This window comes from Salvelinus namaycush, chromosome 10, assembly GCF_016432855.1.
Source record: "Salvelinus namaycush isolate Seneca chromosome 10, SaNama_1.0, whole genome shotgun sequence".
Lineage (NCBI taxonomy): Eukaryota > Metazoa > Chordata > Actinopteri > Salmoniformes > Salmonidae > Salvelinus > Salvelinus namaycush.
In genome coordinates, this window is record NC_052316.1 from 28516998 (window position 1) to 28541157 (window position 24160).

General features: G+C 44.5%; 2 protein-coding genes and 1 long non-coding RNA gene across 9 annotated transcripts; 2 read left to right on the plus strand and 1 right to left on the minus strand.

The window, feature by feature from the left end:
* Window positions 1-2585: 2585 nt before the first annotated feature.
* LOC120054287 (capping protein inhibiting regulator of actin dynamics-like) lies at window positions 2586-7209 on the plus strand. Its single transcript, XM_039001704.1, has 9 exons — window positions 2586-2627; window positions 2888-3025; window positions 3173-3415; window positions 3551-4390; window positions 4508-6179; window positions 6352-6542; window positions 6652-6662; window positions 6694-6839; window positions 7049-7209. Exons 1-9 carry the CDS (start codon window positions 2586-2588, stop codon window positions 7207-7209), a joined length of 3444 nt encoding a protein of 1147 aa, XP_038857632.1.
* Window positions 7210-8845: 1636 nt separating this feature from the next.
* LOC120054517 lies at window positions 8846-10346 on the minus strand. Its single transcript, XR_005477614.1, has 4 exons — window positions 10066-10346; window positions 9840-9963; window positions 9623-9754; window positions 8846-9493 (listed from the first exon to the last, which is right to left on the minus strand). It is a non-coding gene; the product is annotated as an uncharacterized LOC120054517 (long non-coding RNA).
* A 5618-nt stretch (window positions 10347-15964) lies between these two features.
* On the plus strand, window positions 15965-22780 carry LOC120054932 (cell wall protein RBR3-like). Of its 7 annotated transcripts, XM_039002681.1 has the most exons (11): window positions 15965-16388; window positions 16856-16913; window positions 17177-17235; window positions 17357-17390; window positions 17607-17653; window positions 18975-19086; window positions 20388-20512; window positions 20771-22090; window positions 22190-22226; window positions 22333-22378; window positions 22488-22780. In XM_039002681.1, the coding sequence occupies exons 1-11, from the start codon at window positions 16251-16253 to the stop codon at window positions 22516-22518; spliced, it is 2007 nt and encodes a 668-aa protein (XP_038858609.1). In that variant the 5' UTR covers window positions 15965-16250; the 3' UTR covers window positions 22519-22780. The 7 variants fall into 7 exon arrangements, with proteins under 7 accessions (XP_038858609.1, XP_038858606.1, XP_038858610.1 ...); XM_039002678.1 differs by having other exon boundaries at window positions 20388-22090; XM_039002682.1 differs by lacking the exon at window positions 17177-17235 and having other exon boundaries at window positions 20388-22090.
* Window positions 22781-24160: the final 1380 nt, after the last annotated feature.

Consider the following 24160-nt stretch of genomic DNA (forward strand, 5'->3'; position numbering starts at 1 on the left):
CAGGCCATTTACCATTTAAATGTTTTTTCAGGCCATTTACCATTTAAATGTTTTTTCAAGGTTCCGTCTGTGTAAGTGGGCGTTCCCTCTCTCGCGTGAGCATGCTTTCCCGCATGAGCTCATGATATCATGACACAAGGCGAGACCCAGATGCAGACACAGGAGGCAGATGGTTGGGGTCTTACAATATTAACTAATCCAATAGGATAAGGCAAGAGAATGGTCGTGGACAGGAAAAAGAGTCAAAACCAGTTCAGAGTCCAGAGTCAGGCAGGGGTCAAAACTGGGAAGACTATCAAAAAGAGAACGGGAAAAACACGCTGGTTTACTTGACTAACATACAAGACGAACTGGCACAGAGAGACAGGAAACACAGGGATAAATACACTGGGGAGAATAAGCGACACCTGGAGGGGGTGGAGACAATCAGGTGAAACAGATCAGAGCATGACACACAGTTCCTCCATAATATCGGGCATGCTCACAGGAGAGAGGGAACAGCTGGCTCTGGTCTACTTTGTGTCCTCTCCCTGGTCGCCATACCTGCCCGACCAGAAAAGAATGTGCCGGTGAGATGTCTCGCTTTCTCTTCTGTCTTTGACCTTATGTGCAGTTGCATAAAGTAACAACCCAAAAACAAACAAAAAACAATATAACCCAAATGCCTCCTAGGCTCCCACGCATGCTTTCTGTCCCTAACACTAAACCTAAAACTGAAACTAAATAATATAAAAACGAAGTTAAACTAAATAAAAAATAGCAAATCAGAACTGAAAACTCACTGAAACTAAACTGATTTGAAAACAAAAACAAAAAAACGAATGGAAATAAAAACACAAAAATAGAATAACCTTACTGTTGACATTAGGAGCTCCCCACACTTTAATAAGAGATCTGTTGGTCAGCTAAGTTGCTGCTCAGATGAAACACCATCTGACAAGGTCACAGAGACAGGACGAGGAGGCAGTCATGATAAGCAGGCAGTCATGATGAGCTTCACCGCCATTGTTTCTGCATTTGTAGTAAACTTCTGGTTATGCGATTACATAGCTGGGATTTTCAAGGTTGATTTGTAATGAGTAATTGTGGTGGTGAATACTCTGCTCCATACCACCCAGCTGTTGGTATAGTGAAGTTGGTATAATAACTATCCTTGGGGACAATTTATGAATCAATTTGGCACATGCTACGATAGAAGAGATTTTTGTGATGAAGGAGCATGTGCAAACGTCAGTGATAAATCACATCTATGTGGAATTAGACTACCTGGAACCTCAAAGGTCCACAGCACACCATGCTGTGTTGATAACATGAACAGTATTGAACTGTCTAAAGTTGCTTTGGATAAGAGTATCTGTGTAGCCTTGAGTATCTGTTCAAGTGAAACAAATGTATGTTTGCATATGAGAAAGAGAGACAGTCGTTCAATGAGTGATTGATTTCCTGAATTCCAATGGTCCAGTCAGGTCAGAATGATTCAGCCTTTTTATGATTCGAATGTTGGTTTTCCTCCATGTCCTTCTGACTATTCCTACTTTATTTAGCACATTCTGTTATTCAAGGTAAGTATTATCAACCGATCCAAGGTTTTCTCTTCACCTCATCTGCTGTGGAGTTCTTTTGTATACATTCACACACTCACACTACGGGCCACTCATTTAGATGTAATTATACAGTCCACGGATGTGAAAATAAAGAGCGATAAGGTGATAGTGTGTGGCTTTGGTTATCATTTCTCTTTCTGCCTGCAGAGAGGCGACGACAGGGCAAATTCCAGCCGCTCAGACGCCTGTTTGGGAAGAGGAAGAAGAAGGCAGAAGAGCGGGACTTCGATACAGCAGAGCTGAAGGCTAGCTTCACCACAGGGGAAGTGTCTAACGGAGTCATCTCAGATGATGAGACCAATCAACATCTGAGGTAAACAGGACATCTATGCATTCTGTTTGATATCATGAGAAATACTCCAGTAGTCCAGGTTGCATTTATACACTGTTCATAATGTTGTCATGAGGTCATGCAATGCAGTTGAGTTGGCTCTACATTGCCGTTTTCCCCCTATTGCTTGTACAGGTCCCACCTCAAAATGAAACAAGCTCTGAACACAGGTCTTATCTTATCAATAACTTAGACTGCATGGACTTGAGCCACACCCATACCACAGAGAAAGCCTATAATACTATTTCCACTAAGACCCAACGTGGATCCCACATATATTATCATGTGGTTTCTCGTTTGGCATGCAATGTTATCTATTTTTGAGTCGGCAGATTCGACTAAATCTCAGTCTGGTGAGAAAGGGGTGCAGTTCAGTTGAAATGTGGTCTATAAACTGCTTGACTGACTTTTAGATTTTAATTGGTGAAGTTTAGAGTGTGTGAAATGGTTTCTGTTTGTGCAAATTAATTTGCTCAGGGATACTACATCTTGTCAGGAATTAATGAGTGACTGACTGTAATAGCATGCTATAACTGTAGCTCCCATTATGTCTTTGCAGGGAGCTGAACCCCATTGGGTCTCAAGCCCTCTCCCACGACAGTGTGTTTATCCCAGAGGAAGCAGTACAGGAGCTCAGCCCAGAACAAACCATGTCCCAGGAAAACGTCTCCGATAAAGTCAGGAACTTGCAGGTGGGCCTTAAACACACGGGCACACACACATTCAGATGTATGTTCACAGTCTTGGTTGATGACTCAAATTACCATGTCCTCGTAAGTCAGCTGTTGCTCCCAGATAACAGACACTTTAACGTTACTGCTGTCTTCAATATCTAACACCAAACCCAAAGTGTGTGTGTGTGTGTGTGTGTGTGTGTGTGTGTGTGTGTGTGTGTGTGTGTGTGTGTGTGTGTGTGTGTGTGTGTGTGTGTGTGTGTGTGTGGAAAATGTAGCGGCAGATAGCACAGAATATCAAGTTTGGCCAGAAGCCCCCCTCTCTGAGGAAGAGTGAGGGAGACGAGGGCAGCTCGGATGAAGAGGAGGTGCCCAGTAGCCCTCTGAGGGTCTTAGCCCAGGTGGAAGCTGAGCCAGTGGACACAGAGCCAAAGGTAATAGCGGATCATTAATTGCATAATCTTTGGTTCACTGTTAGCTTATAATGATACAGTATTAACTCAAAGAATTTGTGTTGGAAATATAGGAAGAGAATGAAAATTTTATGTTTCTATGACAACCAGGGGGCCAGTCGGGACCAAGAGGCCGGTGAGAGCCATGGAGCTCCCCAGGCTGAAGCCCCCAGCACTCCAGTGAAATCTCCCATGTCCAAACAAGTTCTTCCAGCCATCGGCACCATTGAGTCCATCGACCTGGATGGAGTCACACAGTCTGTCCCTCGGCTGGACAACACCGCTGCCAAGCATAAGCTGTCTGTCAAACCCAAAAACCAGAGGATCTCCCGCAAGCACCACCGGTATACACAGGTGAGAGGGGGTCATGGTCCTTACAGTTGGTGGTCTTTCTTTGGTTTGAATGTGCATACATAGAATTGTCATGTAGACTGAAAATAGTGAGATAAAGCTCAACAATAGAAAATCAAAATACATAATTTTTTTCAGGATCTGCAAGAGGTGGATATCCCTGGCATACAGCAGGAGGAGAAAGATGCAGCAGACAGCCAACACAGGAACGCTGAGGAGGAGACACCCCCAGAGAAAACCAAGAAGCAGAAACTGCAGGAGGAGGAGAGATGGGAGTCCAGGAGAAAGAGAGAACTGGCAGAACAGAGGCACAGAGAGGAAGAGGAAGATAGGAAGAAGAAAGCAGAGGAGTGGCGGCTGTGTGAGTTAGAGGAGGAGCGATGTTGCAAACAAGAGGGACGTATACTTAAAAAGGAGGAGGAAAGGAGGCAGAGAGAGGAGATGGAGAGGAGGATGAAAGAAGAAGAGGAGAGGAGGCAGAGAGAGGAGATGGGGAGGAGGATGAAAGAAGAAGAGGAGAGGAGGCAGAGAGAGGAGATGGAGAGGAGGATGAAAGAAGAAGAGGAGAGGAGGCAGAGAGAGGAGATGGAGAGGAGGATGAAAGAAGAAGAGGAGAGGAGGCACAGAGAGGAGATGGAGAGGAGGATGAAAGAAGAAGAGGAGAGGAGGCAGAGAGAGGAGATGGAGAGGAGGATGAAAGAAGAAGAGGAGAGGAGGCACAGAGAGGAGATGGAGAGGAGGATGAAAGAAGAAGAGGAGAGGAGGCAGAGAGAGGAGATGGAGAGGAGGATGAAAGAAGAAGAGGAGAGGATAGAGAAAGAAGAAGAAAGAAGGATGAGAGAAGATTTGGAGCTTATGCAACGAGAGGAGAAGGAGAGGACACTGGAGGAAGAGGAAAAGAAGAAAGAGGAAGAGGAAAGAAGTAGGAAAGAAGAAGAGAAGAGGAAGCAGTGTGAACTGGAGGCAGAGCGTCTTCGTGTAGATGAGGAAAAGAGACTAAAAGAGGCAGAAGAGGAGGAAGAGAGAATGAAAAAGCAGTTGAAGAAAAAGAGAAAACTGCTTGCAGAGGAGGAGAGGAAGAAAAATGAGGAGGAGGAGGAGGAGGAGAAGAGGCTGTGTGCAGAAGCGGCTGCGAGCAGCTCTGACCCTGAGAGGAAGAGGAGGGCAGAGGAGGTGCGCTGGAGAGAGATGGAGAAGAGACAGAGGCCGTTCACTGTCAAAGGGTCCTCTGGGGAGAAGCAGATCCTGTTCCAGAAGGTCAACCTAACGCCTGTTATACCGGCCTCCAGTCAGCAGGGGAGCGCTGTGACTGAACACAGAGAGAGAGCCAAGGCCTCATTGCTTGGAGGAGCTGACTCGCCCACCCTCCTGTCCTCTCAGTATGTCCGCCACACAGCCATCCTGGTGACAGGTGCCCAGCTATGTGGGACTGCTGTCAACCTGGACCATATCAAAGAAATCGCTTGTAAGTCTCTCCTGGGTCTGGCAGATGAAAAGAAAGCTACCATGGAAACCCCACCACCAACCAAGAGCAATACCCCACCAGTACGCAAGTCTGGAAAAACCAAATCCCTCAGTGAGTCCACAGACCAGTCCAGTGCAGCCGTTCTTGCAGAGTGGGCCAGTATCCGCTGCAAGATATTTAAGGGGGCGGAGGAGGGGAAGTATGAGGAATACCCAGACCCCCATAGCCAAAGCCGACCCAGCAGTGAGGACCAGAGTCCGTTTCCCCATACGAACCTCAGGAAGACCATGTCTGCCAGCGCCAAGTTCTCTATCACTCCGGCCAGGAAGAAGTTTGCCGACTCCAGCAGGAGCTCTGAGGTGTTGAATCCGGAAGAGAAGGAAGGAGGAAGCCCAGCCTCTGCTCTCTCCAACATCTCCTCCAGCACCTCTGTTCCCCCTGCAGCCTCACCAGCCCCAGGCCGCAAAGCCCAGAGCAGTGGTGGTAAGACCGTCCGGATCGCAGCCAGAAAAGGGGAGTGCATGTTTGCCAAAGACCTCCCATCGTTCATAGTCCCCAGGTCTTCCCAGTGGTCCCCCAGACCTGAGGGGTCAGTGACAGACGCTGTGAGCCTGGGAGGAGAATCAGAGGACTCTGACGGCCGGGAGGAAGGGAGGGAGCAGGGCCAGCCCTCTCCTTTTGGGATCAAGCTGAGGAGGACCAACTACTCCCTCCGCTTTCACAGTGATCAGTCGACAGACAAGAGGAAGAAGAGGTACAGCGCCGGTGACAGCTTCAACGGTGTCCCCCCACCTCTGACCCCCATTGACCCTGACTCTGACACCTCAGTTTTCTCTGATAGATCCAGCCCTGCGTCTCCACTCAGAGAGAGCATTCCTGGGGAAAAGCCTGGACATATGGTTGTATGTCTTCCAAAGCCCCGTGTCCAAGCAGGCAAGTCTCCCACCCCTTCCATGCACAGCAAGGAGGAGAAGCCATCCAAACCCTCACTCTACCAAAGACCGAGCACATCCCCTAAACCTGCCACCCCTCCCCCCTCTCCACTCCCCAAGGTGGGCAGAGGGGGTTCAAGCGATGCAGTGGTCCAGAGGACGAGGGTGGGGGCTGATTCAGCTGGCCATGAGGGGCGAGATGAGAGGAGGGAAAAAACCTCAGCTGTGGCCCAGCTCCACAGGAACGGCCAGGGACAGGGCCAGGAGGGTCAGGGGGAGGAGGAGCCCAAGGAGAAGAGGTCCTTCTTCCCCTCCATCAGTATGCCCTGGAGGGAGAAGGCTGACAGGAAAACGGAGCTCATCAGGAAAGGTTAGTGTCACCTTGGGAAGCGCATGTGCTGCTAGTGCTCCAATCTCCATGACAGAGATTTTATGGATTTTTTAAGCGAGTAGGGATGTCACACCTGCATTTTAATTACTTGAGTGATTTGGTGTGTATGATGTTAAGTATGATGGTTGTCTCATCTCACCACTTACAGAAGGGAAGCCATCGCTGCAGAGCAGGCACTCGTTAGACAGCGTACGGGTCCAGGACAAGGAGGCGGGGCCTCCGTGGATCACGCTGGCGCTGCAGAAACAGAAGGGCTTCAAGGAGCACCAGCAGAGCCGAGACGAGTGCCACAGCAATAGAGAGGCCAAACTGCCTGAGAAACAGGCCAAAGACAAAGACAGCGTATGTTACTGCACTTTAACACACATTACTGTCCTTACCTTCATACCATTATGATTATGCTTATGCAGAGAGAGAAATGCATTCAGGGCAGTAGGAGAGACTGGGACAGTCTGCTAAAAGGTACATGTGTTTCACAGTGTGTGTTGGTTAGTCCTTCAGAGGGTAAGGGGAGTGGAAACACCAGCCCTCCCAAATCACAGACACCGGAGGAAGCCAAGAGACCAGACACCCTCCTGGGCTGCTTTGAGCTCCGGGACCACCTGAAGAAAGCCAACACTCTGCCCAGCACAGTCACAGGTAAGAGCATTCATATTCACAACTGTTTGTCATCACACTTTCCCAAGATCACATCAAACATTTAGGATATCTCACATATGAAACATGATTCTATTACATCTGGATCATCATAATCAAACAAATCTGTTATCAAACTTGTGTGGATTATACACTTTTATGGTGTCCTCAGCATGCATTATAACCCTTTCTCTCTGGGTCTTGTGTTACAGTTGATATTGCAGACTCCACACCATCGCCCCCTGCAGTGAAGGAGGTGACCAAGCGCTTCCCGTCCACTGACTCTCCCCAGGTGTCCACTGAGCCGGCCTGGTTAGCTCTGGCCAAGCGCAAGGCCAAGGCCTGGAGTGACTGCCCTCAGATTATCAAATAACCTCCTCTCTAACCTCTACACTGCATCAGTACTGTACACACACTGCCCATGAACTTTGACCCCTGTCCCAAACCATCCCGACCTCTCCTCTCTGCCCCTGATCTGCCCCTGCACTCTAACCTCAACCCAAGCCTCCCCCCATTTCACCATAACCATGTACTTGTATGATTAAAAGTGTGTTTCACATTCATAATATAAACACAGTCACACATTTACAAACACGAACACTCCGTACAAGCATGCACTTATACAAACACCTGAAAACACAAACTTTAAGATTACCTGGCTGTATATTATCAACTATATGATATCTTCCAACAAGTCAAAAGATCCTACAGTAGCCAATCATGGCCACTGCTGGCCATTGCAATAGCCAATCCCAACCCTTACTTCCCAACAGTAGCCAATCAAAGCACCACGGCTGTAAATAGATCATGCACTTAACATAATACAAGAAAAAAAAGCTTATGTATTGAAAAGATCAATCCCACAGGTCTGAAAAAGGATATAGATTCTTCATTCAAGGGTACTTTGGGAACAGTGTTTTAAGGGCTACCAGTAACCAATAAACCAACATGACAGATGATCACCCAGTTGTATCACCCTTAGAACAACAATATTTCTGTTACCTTTTCTCGTGGGTATTATTTCAAGCACTGATTTTAACAGTGATGAAACAATATATTTGTAATCTCTGAGCCTTGTCTGCGATGTACAAAAGCTTATTTTTTTAAACTTGTATTCAAAAGCAGTACTTAGTATAACTATTCTCACTGTGCCCGTGATGACTGTGACAGCTGTCTAAGATACTATATTGCAAAAAAAACAAAAAAAAATCCCTTAACAAAGTTGTTTGAAAATCACCGCAGTTTGTAAAATAACACTAAAATCTGTCATAATCAAATGTCGACTGCACTGAAACACAGCACTAAAGACCAAGGTTCAGGTGGTTGTGAATTGCACAGTATTCTCAGCATTCTAATGTGTCATGGATTTTGCTTTGCTATGGAAAGAGACTACCTGCCTGCTGTAACATCCCATGTGCTCAAGTCACCGCTAGTGTGATGATCCATAAGGCCTTTACATGGTCCTCCAGCATTTGGAAAGTCACATTCTCTGAATCCCATCATTAGACAAGTTAAACTATATCACATCCTCTTAATTTACCTCAATGTGATCTGAACCAATCAGCCCTGCTGTGAGAACCTCTGCTGGGCTGTCTGTTGGTGACTGACAGCAAATGGATATTTCTTCCATCATTATCTTCCTCTCGCTACTCAATGTAATGATCTGTATGTATGGATGTAAGTATGGATGTATGTTAGAGGCGGTTTTACCAGGACATTGGTCAGAAAGAAGCCCGTAAGGCTCAGTCAGTCACTTTGTCATTTATTTACCTATTTTTTACCTTTGGTCGTATGCAATAATGTAGTGTACACAGTGTTGTATGAAAAAAAAATTGGGGTAATAATTGCACTTTTTTGTCCCACTTAAAAAAGGTATTCATGAGAACATCTTTAAAGTGATGCAAATGTTATGAATTATAAATGAAATACTGATGTCTGAACTCAAAGCCTCAAGTCATATTCCTCCAACAAATTAGTATCAATACTTTGCATTTGTTTCCTATATTATTCTTTAATATTATAACATAGTACAAAAATACATGATGTCATACATGTCATCTCAGGAAACTATTTGAGCTCATCTGTCGGCTCCACACAGTACACAAAGTCATTGCGTCATTCGACCACCAGGAGCGCTGCCACACCACAGGAGAGGAGCTCCCTGGGCAAAGAGAGGCTCTCAGAGTTCCATTCTCTCCATCCAGAACACACAGGGTCCCATCTGTGGAGGCCAGGCCCACCAATGTACCTTCCATACCTCAGGGTGACCCCTCAAACACACAGGGTCCCATCTGTGGAGGCCAGGCCCACCAATGTACATTCCATACCTCAGGGTGACCCCTCAAACACACAGGGTCCCATCTGTGGAGGCCAGGCCCACCAATGTACCTTCCATACCTCAGGGTGACCCCTCAAACACACAGGGTCCCATCTGTGGAGGCCAGGCCCACCAATGTACCTTCCATACCTCAGGGTGACCCCTCAAACACACAGGGGCTGGAGTACACCCTCTGGAAACGCCACATCAATGAGCCGTCAGCACAGTTCAGACAGTACACACACCCGTCATGTGACCCACACACAATGCTCTGCTTGTCTGGTATGATGCATGGCGATGAGAAGATGAGAAGACTGCCCTTGGTCACATACTGCCACAGCTGCAGAAAACACAGTATTAAAGATGAAACACATAAGTGAACAATATCAATAGTTACTTGGTGAAAATGAAGATGTTAAAGAGAAAGACTAAAAATTGACATTATCTTAGTGCCAGTTCTTCCTCTCACCATTTTCCCTGTGTGGGTGAGGCAGCAGATGTTTCCATCCACAGAGCCGATGATTAGGTTTCCAATGAAGCAGCTTGGGATGGAGAAAAATGTAGTCTTCCTGGAATACATCTACAGGACAATACCAGTGTCCTGAAACAGAAAAAGAGTTTGAATCTTTTTTCCTTCACACACAAGCATCTGTGATTTTTGCAGGCAAGAAGGCATGGACACTCACAGGATGGAGACAGAGGAAGTTTCCACCAAGGGTGGCGACACACTGCTGTCAGAGAGGGATCGAGACAGGGTGAGGAGAACACATCTCCACTCCCACAGTGGTGCGTCCACACACACTGCCAAACCTAGAATACACACAAAAACACAATTATACAGTACTGAGCATGTGATGCAAGATTTACACTTGAAAGAAAGGTATGCGCACGCACACGCACACGCACACACACCTGTGGGTCAAGGGCATAGACGTGGCCATCCTGCGACCCCACCATCACCAAGCCTGCGAGGGGGTCCACAGTAGGACAGCTCTTCACAGCATCTCCAGTCTCAAACACCCACTGTCTCCCCAGACTCCACACACAGTTAACACACACAACCATCATAGCACCCTGAGATTAAACACAGTTAACACACACAACCATCATAGCACCCTGAGATTAAACACAGATAACACACAGCATAGACCCTCAATATACACTGTAGAATAGACATAGAATAGAAGACTAAATTAAACATAACCAAAAAAACAGATGCTTTATGTGGATGCTGACCAACCACGATGAGTCTTCCACATCGGGACACAGCAGCAGAGGACTCGATGCTGTCCTGAGACCCTCTATAACACAACAGCCCACCAGTGACAGGTCCAGGGCCTGCATCCTGTGGGAATGGGAACCAATGAACACTGTGGCCCTGGGGCCTCCTCTCTGGACCAGCAGGACTGGAGAGGCATCCACACACCTCTTTGTCTGACTGCAAGCTCACCCTCATAGGAATGGTTGTGTTCTGTCCTCTTATTGGACCCAAATGTCTGGGAGTGGCTGGATTCTGTGCTCCCTTTTTTCCTGTGTGAGTGTATTTCTTGTTCTTATGATTGGTCCCTCTGAGTCTGAGTTTTCATTGGTCCTCAAAGGGTCTGAATGACCCATCTCTACAACCTCCTCTGGTCTCCTTACCACAGTACATCTTAAAGCCCTCTTCACAGAATAAATGACAACTCCCAGTGGCGTCTCTGCAGGGTCTGTATGCGGTTTCTTGGGCTGTGCTGAGGAGACAGGGTCTGCTGGATGTTTATTTTACACAGGATGGGACGTCCAGCTGTGCTCTAACTGGAGAGTCAGTGTTTCTGTGGCAACATGGTACAGGACGTCTGAGAAGGATCCGTCCAGTATAACCTCCAGAAGCCCAGATGAAGTCACTCCTACGGTGGTGGTGATGTCATCACAGAGATGCAGGGCTTGCAGTGAGTCGCCTCCACTAAACAGGAAGTTGGAGTCCTCCTGGATGGTTTCATCCTTCAGCCTGACCTAAAGTCTCCTGACATACACAAATATGCATGTACAAATATGTAAACTCTTGATGTAAAAGGGATACTGACTTGTATGTGACAATAATACAACCTAATGACTTGTACCCTCTACAGAGACTGGAGTCTTTCTCTCAGTGCAGATCTCTTAGGGCTCCCGAGTGGTGCAGCGGTCTGAGGCACTACATCTCAGCGCTTGAGGCGTCACTACAGACACCCTGGTTCGAATCCAGGCTATAACACATCCGGATGTGTTTGGGAGGCCCAGGGCAGCACACGTTTGGCCGGTGTAGGCCGTCATTGTGAATTTGATCTTAACTGACTTGCCTAGGTAAATAAAGGTTAAAAATGAAAACATGTGCACTATGGGACACTGAACCTGCTCTTTGCCTCTGGTAGATCTTCATAAATTCCCCCATAGACACTTTCCCTGAAGAAACACACTTCATTTACACCAGAAAAATAGCCACCCACTGGAAAAATATATATATATATTTTTTTAAATGCTACTTTTTTTTCATGGAACTCAGACAGGCCTTCAACTTACAATTGAAAGTTGTAATAGTGAAATGCACAAGATGAAACTTCGAAATTGGGTAGTGCAGCACCAGTTTTCCTTGTCATGTTAGTTATTGCATGCCTTAGAGCTATTTATAACTTGCCAGAAATGTCCAGATCAACTAGCCCATGTCAGCTAACGTTTTATAGCAATTTTTTTTGCCCATTTATAAGTAATGTTTGAGTCACTTAAATATCACCTGAATACATATTATAAACTCAGCAAAAAAATAAACGTCCTCTCACTGTCAACTGCGTTTATTTCAGCAAACCTAACATTTGTAAATATTTGTATTAACATAAGATTCAACAACTGAGACATAAACTGAACAAGTTCCACAGACATGTGACTAACAGAAATTGAATAATGTGTCCCTAAACAAAGGCGGGGTCAAAATCAAAAGTAACAGTCAGTATCTGGTGTGGCCACCAGCTGCATTAAGTACTGCAGCGCATCTCTTCCTCGTGGACTGCACCAGATTTGCCAGTTCTTGCTGTGAGATGTTATCAAACTCTTCCACCAAGGCACCTGCAAGTTCCCGGACATTTCTGGGGGGAATGGCCCTAGCCCTCACCATCCAATCCAACAGGTCCCAGACGTGCTCAATGGGATTGAGATCCGGGCATTTCGCTGGCCATGGCAGAACACTGACATTCCTGTCTTGCAGGAAATCACGCACAGAACGAGCTGTATGGCTGGTGGCATTGTCATGCTGGAGGGTCATGTCAGGATGAGCCTGCAGGAAGGGTACCACATGAGGGAAGAGGATGTCTTCCCTGTAACGCACAGTGTTGAGATTGACTGCAATGACAACAAGCTCAGTCCGATGATGCTGTGACACATCGCCCCAGACCATGACGGACCCTTCACCTCCAAATCGATCCCCTCCAGAGTACAGGCCTCGGTGTAACGCTCATTCCTTCGACGATAAACGCAAATCCGACCATCACCCCTGGTGAGACAAAACCGCGACTCGTCATGAAGAGCACTTTTTGCCAGTCCTGTCTGGTCCAGCGACGGTGGGTTTGTGCCTATAGGCGACCTTGTTACCGGTGATGTCTGGTGAAGACCTGCATTACAACAGGCCTACAAGCCCTCAGTCCCACCTCCCTCGGCCTATAGTTTACAGTTTGAGCACTGATCGAGGGATTGTGCGTTCCTGGTGTAACTCAGGCAGGTGTTGTTGCCATCCTATACCTGTCCCAATGTGTGATGTTCGGATGTACCGATCCTGTGCAGGTGTTGTTACACGTGGTCTGCCACTGCGAGGACGATCAGCTGTCCGTCCTGTCTCCCTGTAGCACTGTCTTGGGCGTCTCACAGTACGGACATTGCAATTTATTGCCCTGGCCACATCTGCAGTCCTCATGCCTCCTTGCAGCATGCCTAAGGCACATTCACGCAGATGAGCAGGGACCCTGGGCATCTTTATTTTGGTGTTTTTCAGAGTCAGTAGAAAGGCCTCTTTAGTGTCCTTACTTTTCATAACTGTGACCTTAATTGCCTACCGTCTGTAAGCTGTTAGTGTCTTAATGACCGTTCCACAGGTGCATGCTCATTAATTGCTTATGGTTCATTGAACAAGCATGGGAAACCGTGTTTAAACACTTTACAATGAAGATCTGTGAAGTTATTTGGATTTTTACGAATTATCTGTGAAAGACAGGGTCCTGAAAAAGGGACGTTTCTTTTTTTGCTGAGTTTACATGGCAAATTGTATAGAATTGCAAAAACAGAATGCTATAAAACTGCTACATGTTCTCTGCACCCCATGACAAAATGTGTAGAATTGCAGGAGATAAGCTTTAAACCTAAAAATATATCTCCTCCAACAAGACGGGAGTGAACAGTGCTTGTGCCCATAGAAATAGACGTGGGTTAGGAGATGTTCCCCAGCGCTGGAAGGGAGCCCGGAGTCAAAAAGTTTGGGAACCCCTGGTCTAGAAGATACACCCTATCCATCCCACCTATAAACACCTGTTCTTCCTCCTGAGTAACAACACAGCCATCCTCATCTCTTACTTCAACTGTGGTCTCCATCAGAGGAGGACCAAGCTGCACAGAGGATTCAGTCCTGTGAGGCGAGCACAAAAACGACATTATGCAAGAACAATTGGATAAATTGAGTAAAAGGTACCTCTGTACTCATATCACTGAAACAGAAGAGCTAGTGCTATAACTACATGATCAGGGTTCAGGGCTGACTCACATCAGTAGACTACAGGAGGCTCTCTGGGAAGTGCTAGCAGCAGGCCCAGCAGAACACCTCAGTGATGCCATAGATGTTGTGAGTCCATTTCCCATGCTGCCTCCAGCTACGGAGCAGGGCTGGGGAGGGACAGGCCTCACCCCACAGGGCTAACACACACAGAGAAAAGCCAGCAGAGAGGATCTCTTCCTGCAGGACAAGCCTGACAAAACATCCAAGCAGGGTGGGAGTCACCAGAGGGAGACAAGACACAAAATTACCACATGCAACAACAAAAAGCAACAAAAGGCTTGATAAGTTACTCTCATCCCACTGTCATATTTACCTCTTTTTTCACCTTTATTTAACCAGGTAGGCAAGTTGAGAACAAGTTCTCATTTACAATTGCGACCTGGCCAAGATAAAGCAAAGCAGTTCGACACATACAACAACACAGAGTTACACATGGAGTAAAACAAACATACAGTCAATAATACAGTAGAAAAATAAGTCTATATACAATGTGAGCAAATGAGGTGAGATAAGGGAGGTAAAGGCAAAAAAAGGCCATGGTGGCAAAGTAAATACAATATAGCAAGTAAAACACTGGAATGGTAGATTTGCAGTGGAAGAATGTGCAAAGTAGAGATAGAAATAATGGGGTGCAAAGGAGCAAAATAAATAAATACAGTAGGGGGAGAGGTAGTTGATTGGGCTAAATTATAGATGGGCTATGTACAGGTGCAGTAATCTGTGAGCTGCTCTGACAGCTGGTGCTTAAAGCTAGTGAGGGAGATAAGTGTTTCCAGTTTCAAAGATTTTTGTAGTTCGTTCCAGTCATTGGCAGCAGAGAACTGGAAGGAGAGGCGGCCAAAGGGAGAATTGGTTTTGGGGGTGACCAGAGAGATATACCTGCTGGAGCGCGTGCTACAGGTGGGTGCTGCTATGGTGACCAGCGAGCTGAGATAAGGGGGGACTTTACCTAGCAGGGTCTTGTAGATGACCTGGAGCCAGTGGGTTTGGCGACGAGTATGAATCGAGGGCCAGCCAACGAGAACGTACAGGTCGCAGTGGTGGGTAGTATATGGGGCTTTGGTGACAAAACGGATGGCACTGTGATAGACTGCATCCAATTTATTGAGTAGGGGATTGGAGGCTATTTTGTAAATGACATCGTCAAAGTCGAGGATCGGTAGGATGGTCAGTTTTACAAGGGTATGTTTGGCAGCATGAGTGAAGGATGCTTTGTTGCGAAATAGGAAGCCAATTCTAGATTTAACTTTGGAGACCGTTGTCTTGTGTTTCTTAAATAGCACGAGCCACTCAGTTGGGCATTTTCTTAATTACCGTGGGGCACTGGTGGAAAAAGTACTACATTTTCATACCTGAGTAAAAGTAAAGATACCTTAATAGAAAATGACTAAAGTAAAAGTGAAAGTCACCCAGTAAAATACTACTTGAGTAAAAGTCTAAAAGTACTTGGTTTAAAATATACTTAAGTATCAAAAGTAAATGTAGTTGCTAAAATATACTTAAGTATCAAAAGTAAAAGTACAAATAATTTAAAATTCCATATATTAAACAAACAAGACCGCACAATTCTTTTTTTTACCGTTAACCAGGGTCACACTCCAACACTCAGACATAATTTATAAATAAAGCATTTGTGTTTAGTGAGTCCGCCAGATCAGAGGCAGTAGGGATGACCATGGATGTTCTCTTGATAAGTATATACATTTGAGCATTTTCTGTCCTGCTAAGTATTCAAATTTAACAAGTTTTGGGTGTCAGGGAAAATTTATGGAGTAAAGAGTATGTACTTTTCTTTAGGAATGTAGTGAAGTAAAAATAAAAGTTGTCAAAAATATAAATAGTAAAGTACAGATACCCCAAAAAACAACTTAAGTAGTACTTTAAAGTATTTTGGGGCGTTCCTATAAGACGTAGAGTCGCAAGCTAGCGCGAGGTCGCGATCTTTGAAAGGAGGGAGTAGGAGGGAGTAGTGTAACGACCCTGGGTTTATAAGCGCGTATATCGACTATTCCGCTTGAGCATGCTCTTGGGGCAAAATCGATAGCGCGCTGGACTTCGGGCTAGAAGGTCGAGGGTTGAGACACGCTCCCTGCCTGCTTCATTACAGTACGTTTTGTCGCATGAAGATGACAGCGTGTAGAAAATATTGCGTCACATCGTGAAGTATCCAATCATAATTTAGTATTTTATTGCGGCAAATTTGAACTTTTTTCACGTCGCAGTCGACGTCCGTTAATCTCGAAAACTCGACCCTTGTTACCTACGTCGGGTTTTCGAGACTAACGTAAGACGTCCGTCGGCTTTGGACCCGAAGAGAACCAAACGAATGAGGGAGAAAAAGTGCTTGAATTGTAATGTTAAATTGATAAAAACGTTGTCTGACAACATGGATGACGTGGTCAAAAATAAGCTTAAGAGCAATGCCAAGATTTACAGTAACACTTTGGAGCGAATAGTTCAAAAGGTATGTGGAACATGTGCCGATAGTTACCTAAATAATTAACGTTAACCGTGGTAGCCAGATGCCTGCTAGCATTGTAGTTAGCTAGCTAGTGTTCTTCTGACGATGTGGTTAGATAATCAAACATATTAGCAAAGACACCCTATTGATGTTCTCTAACCCAGCTAGCGTTAGCCAACAAGTAGTAGTAGCACAGAGCAGAGGCACATTTTTGAAATCGTATTATTGTAACTAGCTAGTAACTAGTCTCTCTCACCAACTAGTCTTCTTTTACTGTCCCCCTTGAGGCCACGGGACGAAATGCACAAGCAATGCACCCTCTCATCAAATGTTATTTGTCACATACATGTGTTTAGTAGATGTTATTGCGGGTGTAGCGAAATGCTTGTAAGCAATGTCACTGTACTACTAGGCCTGTAACAGATGAAACCTCAGAATGTGCCAGTATTTACACTTTTCCTTGACAACAGTATTCAAAGCTGCATGACAATGGGACTGAGGTGAACCTGGAGGACATAACACCCCAAGGTAAACAACAGTCCGTTTATGGTTACACTAGTTAGCTAAGAATACTTAAACTCCAGTGTCCATGTTATGTCCATGGACACGAGTTAATTATCCTTATCTATGGTTACACACATGATCTGCTTCTCAGTACTTGAATAATTGTTTAGCCTTGTCAACAACGATATACAGTAGCTAGTTTTATATTAATGGGTACAAATTCTACACTCAACCGAATTGGCTCAATGTTCTGATGTTTTCATGTGTCTTGTCATTGGATGGAGAAGAGGTGATAGTATGCATGGTCAAGTCAGAGTTGGAGCTATCAAAGCTGGGATTGTCAAAGGTTTGTAAGATATGACGTTATGTACTGTAGCTAATTATTTTAGACCCACTTGGTACTTTTTCTGAGGAATCTCTTACGTTTCTGGATCACACTCACACCTCTTACTCCACCTCCTCTTTAGAGTGAAGTTGACCTGGCAGAGCTGTCACTCGGAGGTAGGAACTACAACACGTTGTTTCTCTGTGAGATTTGCACTGAAGCGTTACAGATTCTGCAATATAAATGTAAAGGTACTTTCCGCTAAAGTGGGAACATTGCCTTTACATTTCAATCACACTGTAAAGCTGAACTTCCGCGATGTGGATTGAATATAGCCCTTAATTGTTAAATTGATCTGAAGGTATATTTGTCATATATTTTTGTTATTTCAGATATTTCTGAAATACACAGGCCACAGAACACCATTGGAGACTTCCAGGTACATATGGCGACAACTGATTGTGGGCAGAACAGATCTGTCTTTTTGGAGACTTGTCTAACCAGATGTTAACACCCCACAGTACTATAGCCATGGTTGGGGAGTAACGGATTACATGTATTAAATTTGTGGTTTTTTTAAATGGTAACTGTAATCCATTACATTACCAGCAAAACTATTGTAATCAGATTACAGATACTTTTGAAAAACTAGATGATTACTTCGAGGATTACTTTTAAATTCAGAAAGGATGTTTGTGGAAAAAAATATTTTGCCACTTCTCAATGACATTCAAATCAGCATTAAAAAAAAGGTGCAAGTTTTAAGTTTGTTCCACCTGAGCAAGTCTGACCACAAGTCAGAGACCACTATGATGACACACCAAATGTGTTTGATGGATCACAGGAAAAGAGCAGGAATAGGCTTTTGTAGCCTACAGTCCAAGCTATGTCTTCCAATGGCGCGACTTCTTTTGGCATCCAAAAATTATCCAACTTGAATAAATGCTTGGAGGTAAGGATGATAGCAGTGGTGTAGTCTACGGCGATACGGATTTCACTTATTATTGATATCTACATAGCGCATTGATGTAAATCGCACGGCTACTCTCTGATTTAGCTATTTGCGCCTTACAGATTGTGGTTGTTGTGGATGGCTGTTCACAAATCTAAATGTGTATTTGAACCCAATAATGGTTGAATTCAAGAAGTTTAAGCTGCCTATCAATCATTGTTTAAGAAACCAGTGGAAAGCCAGGGGAAAATGCACTCTTCCAACAGCTGCATAGTGCGGATCCCAGCCTATGGAATAAAAAGTGGGCTTTTATCGTTCAGTCTAATTCATGCTGATTAAAAAAAGTAAATCCATAGGGGTAATGGACACACGCTCAAACTCGCACACTTTTTATAGACTTAAAGGAGCGATCTGTAGTTGCTACATCCATTTTTGGACTTATAAATCATATGTTAATATAAACATATAATTTAATGTAGTAGAAAGCGATGGGTTAGATTGAAGAAGCCTACATAACCAACCCATAAAGTAAAATTGAGCATCCATATATGGCCAGCTATGTAAACTTTAACATTGATTTATCCTGCAATAGATGTTATTCAATTAGAAACACATCTTTTTGTCTTCTTCTAATGCCTCTTAAGGGGAAAGTAATCTAAAAGTAACTGAATGTAATTAGCTTATGTTACTGAGTTTGTAATCCAAACATTACTGATTACAATTTTGGACAGGTAACTGTAACGGATTACATTTGGAAAGTAACATCCCCAACTCTGACTGTAGCTTATGTACTTATGTTTTTCAACAGGTGGACATCTCATACCACCAGGATGATCACAACAATGATTGTGTAGATGAGGGTGCTGTCACTGTCAACAGTAATGATTCTGTTATGCAGCAGGCTGCAGAGAACAGCCACTGTAAGTAAATGATTTGAACATTAACCATAGTGACTTATGTACACTACCGTTCAAAAGTTTGGGGTCACTTAGAAATGTCCTTGTTTTTGAAAGAAAAGCATCATTTTTGTCCATTAAAATAACATCAAATTGATCAGAAATACAGTGTAGACATTGTTAATGTTGTAAATGACTATTGTAGCTGGAAACGGCTCATTTTTAATTGAATATCTACATAGGTGTACAGGGGCCCATTAACAGCAACCATCACTCCTGTGTCCCAATGGCATGTTGTGTTAGCTAATCCAAGTTTATAATTTTAAAAGGATAATTGGTCATAAGAAACCCCTTTTGCAATTATGTTAGCACATCTGAAAACTGTTGTTCTGATTTAAAGAAGCAATAAAACTTGCCTTCTTTTAACCAGAATAGAAAGAGTGGGAGGCCCCTGTGCACAATTGAGCAAGAGGACAAGCCTAGAAGGCCAGCATCCCGGAGTCGTCTCCACTGTTGACGTTGAGACTGGATGTTTCGCGGGTACTATTTAATGAAGCTGCCAGTTGAGGACTTGTGAAGCGTCTGTTTCTCAAACTAGACACTAATGTACTTGTCCTCTTGCTCAGTTGTGCAACGGGGCCTCCCACTCTTTCTATTCTGGTTAGAGCCAGTTTGCGCTGTTCTGTGAAGGGAGTAGTACACAGCATTGTACGAGATCTTCAGTCTCTTAGTAATTTCTTGCATGGAATAGCCTTCATTTCTCAGAACAAGAATAGAATGACGAGTTTCAGAAGAAAGATCTTTGTTTCTGGTCATTTTGAGCCTGTAATCGAACCCACAAATGCTGATGCTCCAGATACTCAATTAGTCTAAAGATGGCCAGTTTTATTGCTTCTTTAAATCAGGACAACAGTTTTCAGCAATGCTAAGATAATTGCAAAAGGGTTTTCTTATGATCAATTAGCCTTTTAAAATGATAAACTTGGATTAGCTAACACAATGTGCCATTGGGACACAGGAGTGATGGTTGCTGATAATGGGCCTATGTAGATAATCCATAAAAAATCTGCCGTTTCCAGCTACAAAAGTCATTTACAACATTAACAATGTCTACACTGTATTTCTGATCAATTTGATGTTATTTTAATGGACAAAAAACTTGCTTTTCTTTCAAAAACAAGGACATTTCTAAGTGACCCCAAACTTTTGAACGATAGCGTATGTATTGAGCATGTCAAAGTAAACATATACAATTACAACAGCATTTTTCATGTTCATTTACACATTTCTGATTTAATAAAATGCCTTTATATTGCCTCCATCAGTGGTGGATAATTCCAAACTGAATGGGACTAGGAGTAGCCTGTGGGGCGCGCCAGAGGAGCTGGAGCGCTCTCTGAGCAGTCAACGTAGCACTCTACTGGACCTGTATCCCAGCATGGTCAGCCAGGTAGGAGAGGCCTGGCGGCGCCAACATATGTCCGACGTGGCTGTAGGGGTTTTGAGGAGGTACCACAGGCTCAGGTGGTTCTCTAACAGAAACCTCAATAACCGCAACTTCAACATCAGACCTGCTCACAGAAAGACTACCCTCAACATTGGCCAATCCTTTCTCCAAACATCTCAGAACACCATACTGAATGTGAGTAACCTCAAGAGTCCAAAGTTGAACCTCAAAATGACAACCCACACCCATCCTCCTCCACAGACCAAGGTCAACCTCCAGGAATGGCCAGCAGAGAGGCTGTCCCACAGGAAGGGTACAGATTCAGGGAACGGACAACCGCCCCACCCTGTTCTAGTGATGGACTTCTCCTCTCGCCCCTCTGCAGGCTCCAGTCCTGCCTCCTCCCCTCCCTCTGCAGCCCCCTCCCTTCTCTCTGCTCCCTCCTCTGCAGACTCCTCTCCTCCCTCCTCTGCAGCCTCCCTTCCCTCTTCTCTCTCCTCTGCAGACTCCTCCCTACAGGAGAGCCCTGAGTCAGAGGAGCCCCCCTTAAACCAAACCTTCATGGTGTCCATGCCCTCTTCCCCATCCTCCAGGGTTAGACACACTACCCTGGTCTTCAGTCCTGCCAGATCTGAAGACACCTTCACAGCAGGAGGGTTGAGCAGTCCATCTCTAAGGAAGTGTGCCCTCCCCACACTTCCCCATCAGAGGTTTTTCACAGCGGTATGCCCTGTGGTCAGTATGGAGATGTCTTCAGACTACCGCTCCCAAGTAGCACCGAGTCCCTACAGAGCCAGACTGCTGATCTGGGACGGCCAGCGTGCAGCATCTAACGCCCACCATAGAAGCCCCAAGTCGGGCTTTGCTGGATATCATCAAAGAAACACTGTGGAGCCCAGATCTTCCCCTGCGTCTTCACCCTCTCTTCATAGGCCTCTGATGTCACACAGGAAGCCCCACCACCTGGACTCCTGCAGTCCCTCCCAGCTGAAACTCCAATCGTCTAGATCATCATCTGATCATGAGTCTAGGGCAGGCCAGCCAAGGCTCCGGCGACACTATTCCCTGGATTCCTTCTCCCCATCTGTCAGTCTCTTACGAAACTCTGCTAAGCAGATTGACAAGGACTTCCAGAAGCTCTACCACAAGCTTGTCTGTCAGGGCAAATCCTCCTCCTGCCGTATGTGTGAGAGGAGAGCAGAGACCACCAGAGGAACCTCCTCTGCTCTGGCCGCCCTGGCCCTGTCTCCTCACCACTCTATCATGAGGAAGCGTCGCAGGGAGCTGGTCCAAGAACAGTCCCCAGAGTCCAAACGTTTCAGGGATAGCTCCTTTGTGTACTCCCCAGGATCTCTCCGCCAGAGGGTAGAAATGTTCAGGTGCCAGAACCGCTCAGACAGCCATTTGTCCTCTAACCAGTGGGACATCTCCTGTGACTCCCACAACTGGAGCCCCCGCAAGGCCAGTCTGGCTCATACACACCACAGCCCCCATCACCAACATCACTCATCAGATGCAGCAGTCAGGAAAGCTGAAGGCTCCTGGTCTGGCCTGCATGTTGATCAGCACTCTCCTGCTTGGGTAAGGGTCTTCCACAGAAACAATGTACATGCAGTCCAAGAAAAATTATAATGTATCTCTTATTTTCTAACATTGCTTTTGTCTCTGTCTGCTGTCTAGAGAGAGAAATACAGACGATTTGTTGGAATTCATCAAGGTTTGTTTCTGCTTTGTTTAGTCTCAGGGAAAAAAATCTACTTGTCTAATCTTTGATTGACCACTTTGGATTCAGTTCTGATGATAATTTATTCCTCCCATCTCAGGAAAGTCAATTGTCAAGGCAGAGTGCCAATGTAGCTGTTCGCCAAGGTAACCATGACCTTATTCAGAAAGTAGTATGTTCTGCATTGTTGTTTAAATCTTTAATAGATGCATTTCATTGTTTGTCATGTTAACCAGCCTCCCTTCTTTCCCCCAGTTTCTCTAGGAGACAGCTTCTGTATAAATGATGTCAACCCACAGAAAGGCTGTCCTGTCCTGCACCTCTACCTGAGTTTTTTATATGCCAGAGTTGAAAACATCTCTGCTGTTTATCTGCATTTGAAAACATACTTAGGATGTCCCAATAACCATGAACTAATTTGTTATAATGAAATGGAATGTTTATGCAATGTATTTTTATATACAGTACCAGTCAAAAGTTTGGACACACCCACTCATTCAAGGTTTTTATTTTTTACTATTTTCTACATTGTAGAATAATAGTGAAGACATCAAAACTATGAAATAACACATACAGTACCAGTCAAAGGTTTGGACAAACCTACTCATTCAGTGGTTTTTCTGTATTTTTACATTGTAGAATAATAGTGGAGATTTTTCAAAACTAAGAAATAACACATGGAATCATGTAGTAACCAAAAAAGTTAAATAAATCAAGATATATTTTAGATTCTTCAAAGTAGCCACCCTTTGCCTTGACAGCTTTGTGCACTCTTGGCATTCTCTCAACCAGCTTCACCTGGAATGCTTTTCCAACCGTCTTGAAGGAGTTCCCACATGTACTGAGAGCTTCTTGACTGCTTTTCCTTCACTCTGCGGTTCAACTCATCCCAAACCATCTCAATTGGGTTGAGGTTGGGTGATTGTGGAGGCCAGGTCATCTGATGTAGCACTCCATCACTCTCCTTCTTGGTCAAATAGCCCTTACACACCCTGGAGGTGTGTTAGGTCATTGTCCTGTTGAAAAACAAATGATAGTCCCACTAAGCGCAAACCAGATTGGTGTCTTATTGTTGTCCATTAGTAGTGGTTACTTTGCAGCAATTTGACCATGAAGGCCTGATTCACACAGTCTACTCTGAACAGTTGAGATGTCTGTTACTTGAACTCTGAAGCATTTATTTGGGCTGCAATTTCTGAGGCTGATAACTAATGAACTTATCCTCTGCAGCAGAGGTAACTCTGGTTCTTCCTTTCCTGTGGCGGTCCTCAGGAGAGACAGTTTCATCATAGCGCTGGATAGTTTTTGCGACTGCACTTGAAGAAACTTTCAAAGTTCTTAATTTTTTCTGTATTGACTGACCATGTCTTAAAGTAATGATGGAATGTCGTTTCTCTGCTTATTTGAGCTGTTCTTGCCATAATATGGACTTGGTCTTTTATCAAATAGGGCTATTTTCTGTATACCACCCTTCTCACAACACAACTGACTGGCTCAAACGCATTAAGGAAAGAAATTACACTAATTAAGTTAAGGCACACCTGTTAATTGAAATGCATTCCAGGTGACTACCTCATGAAGCTGGTTGAGAGAATGCAAAGCTGTCATCAAGGCAAAGTGTGGCTACTTTAATATAAAATATTTTTATTTAACACTTTTGGTTAATACATGATTCCATATGTGTTATTTCATAGTTTGGATGTCTTCACTATTCTCCAATGTAGAAAATAGTAAAAATAAAAACCCAGGAATGAGTGGTGTCCAAATGTTTGGTACTGTATATATATTGAATTTCCTATAGATGCTATTACTGCCATGGGGGTGTTTCATAACTGAGTGCATAATAAATACTGAATGACTCAAATTGTATTTTTTTTTTTATATACAAGGTTTTCAAAAAAGTATTTTATATTCATTAATTGCTTTTT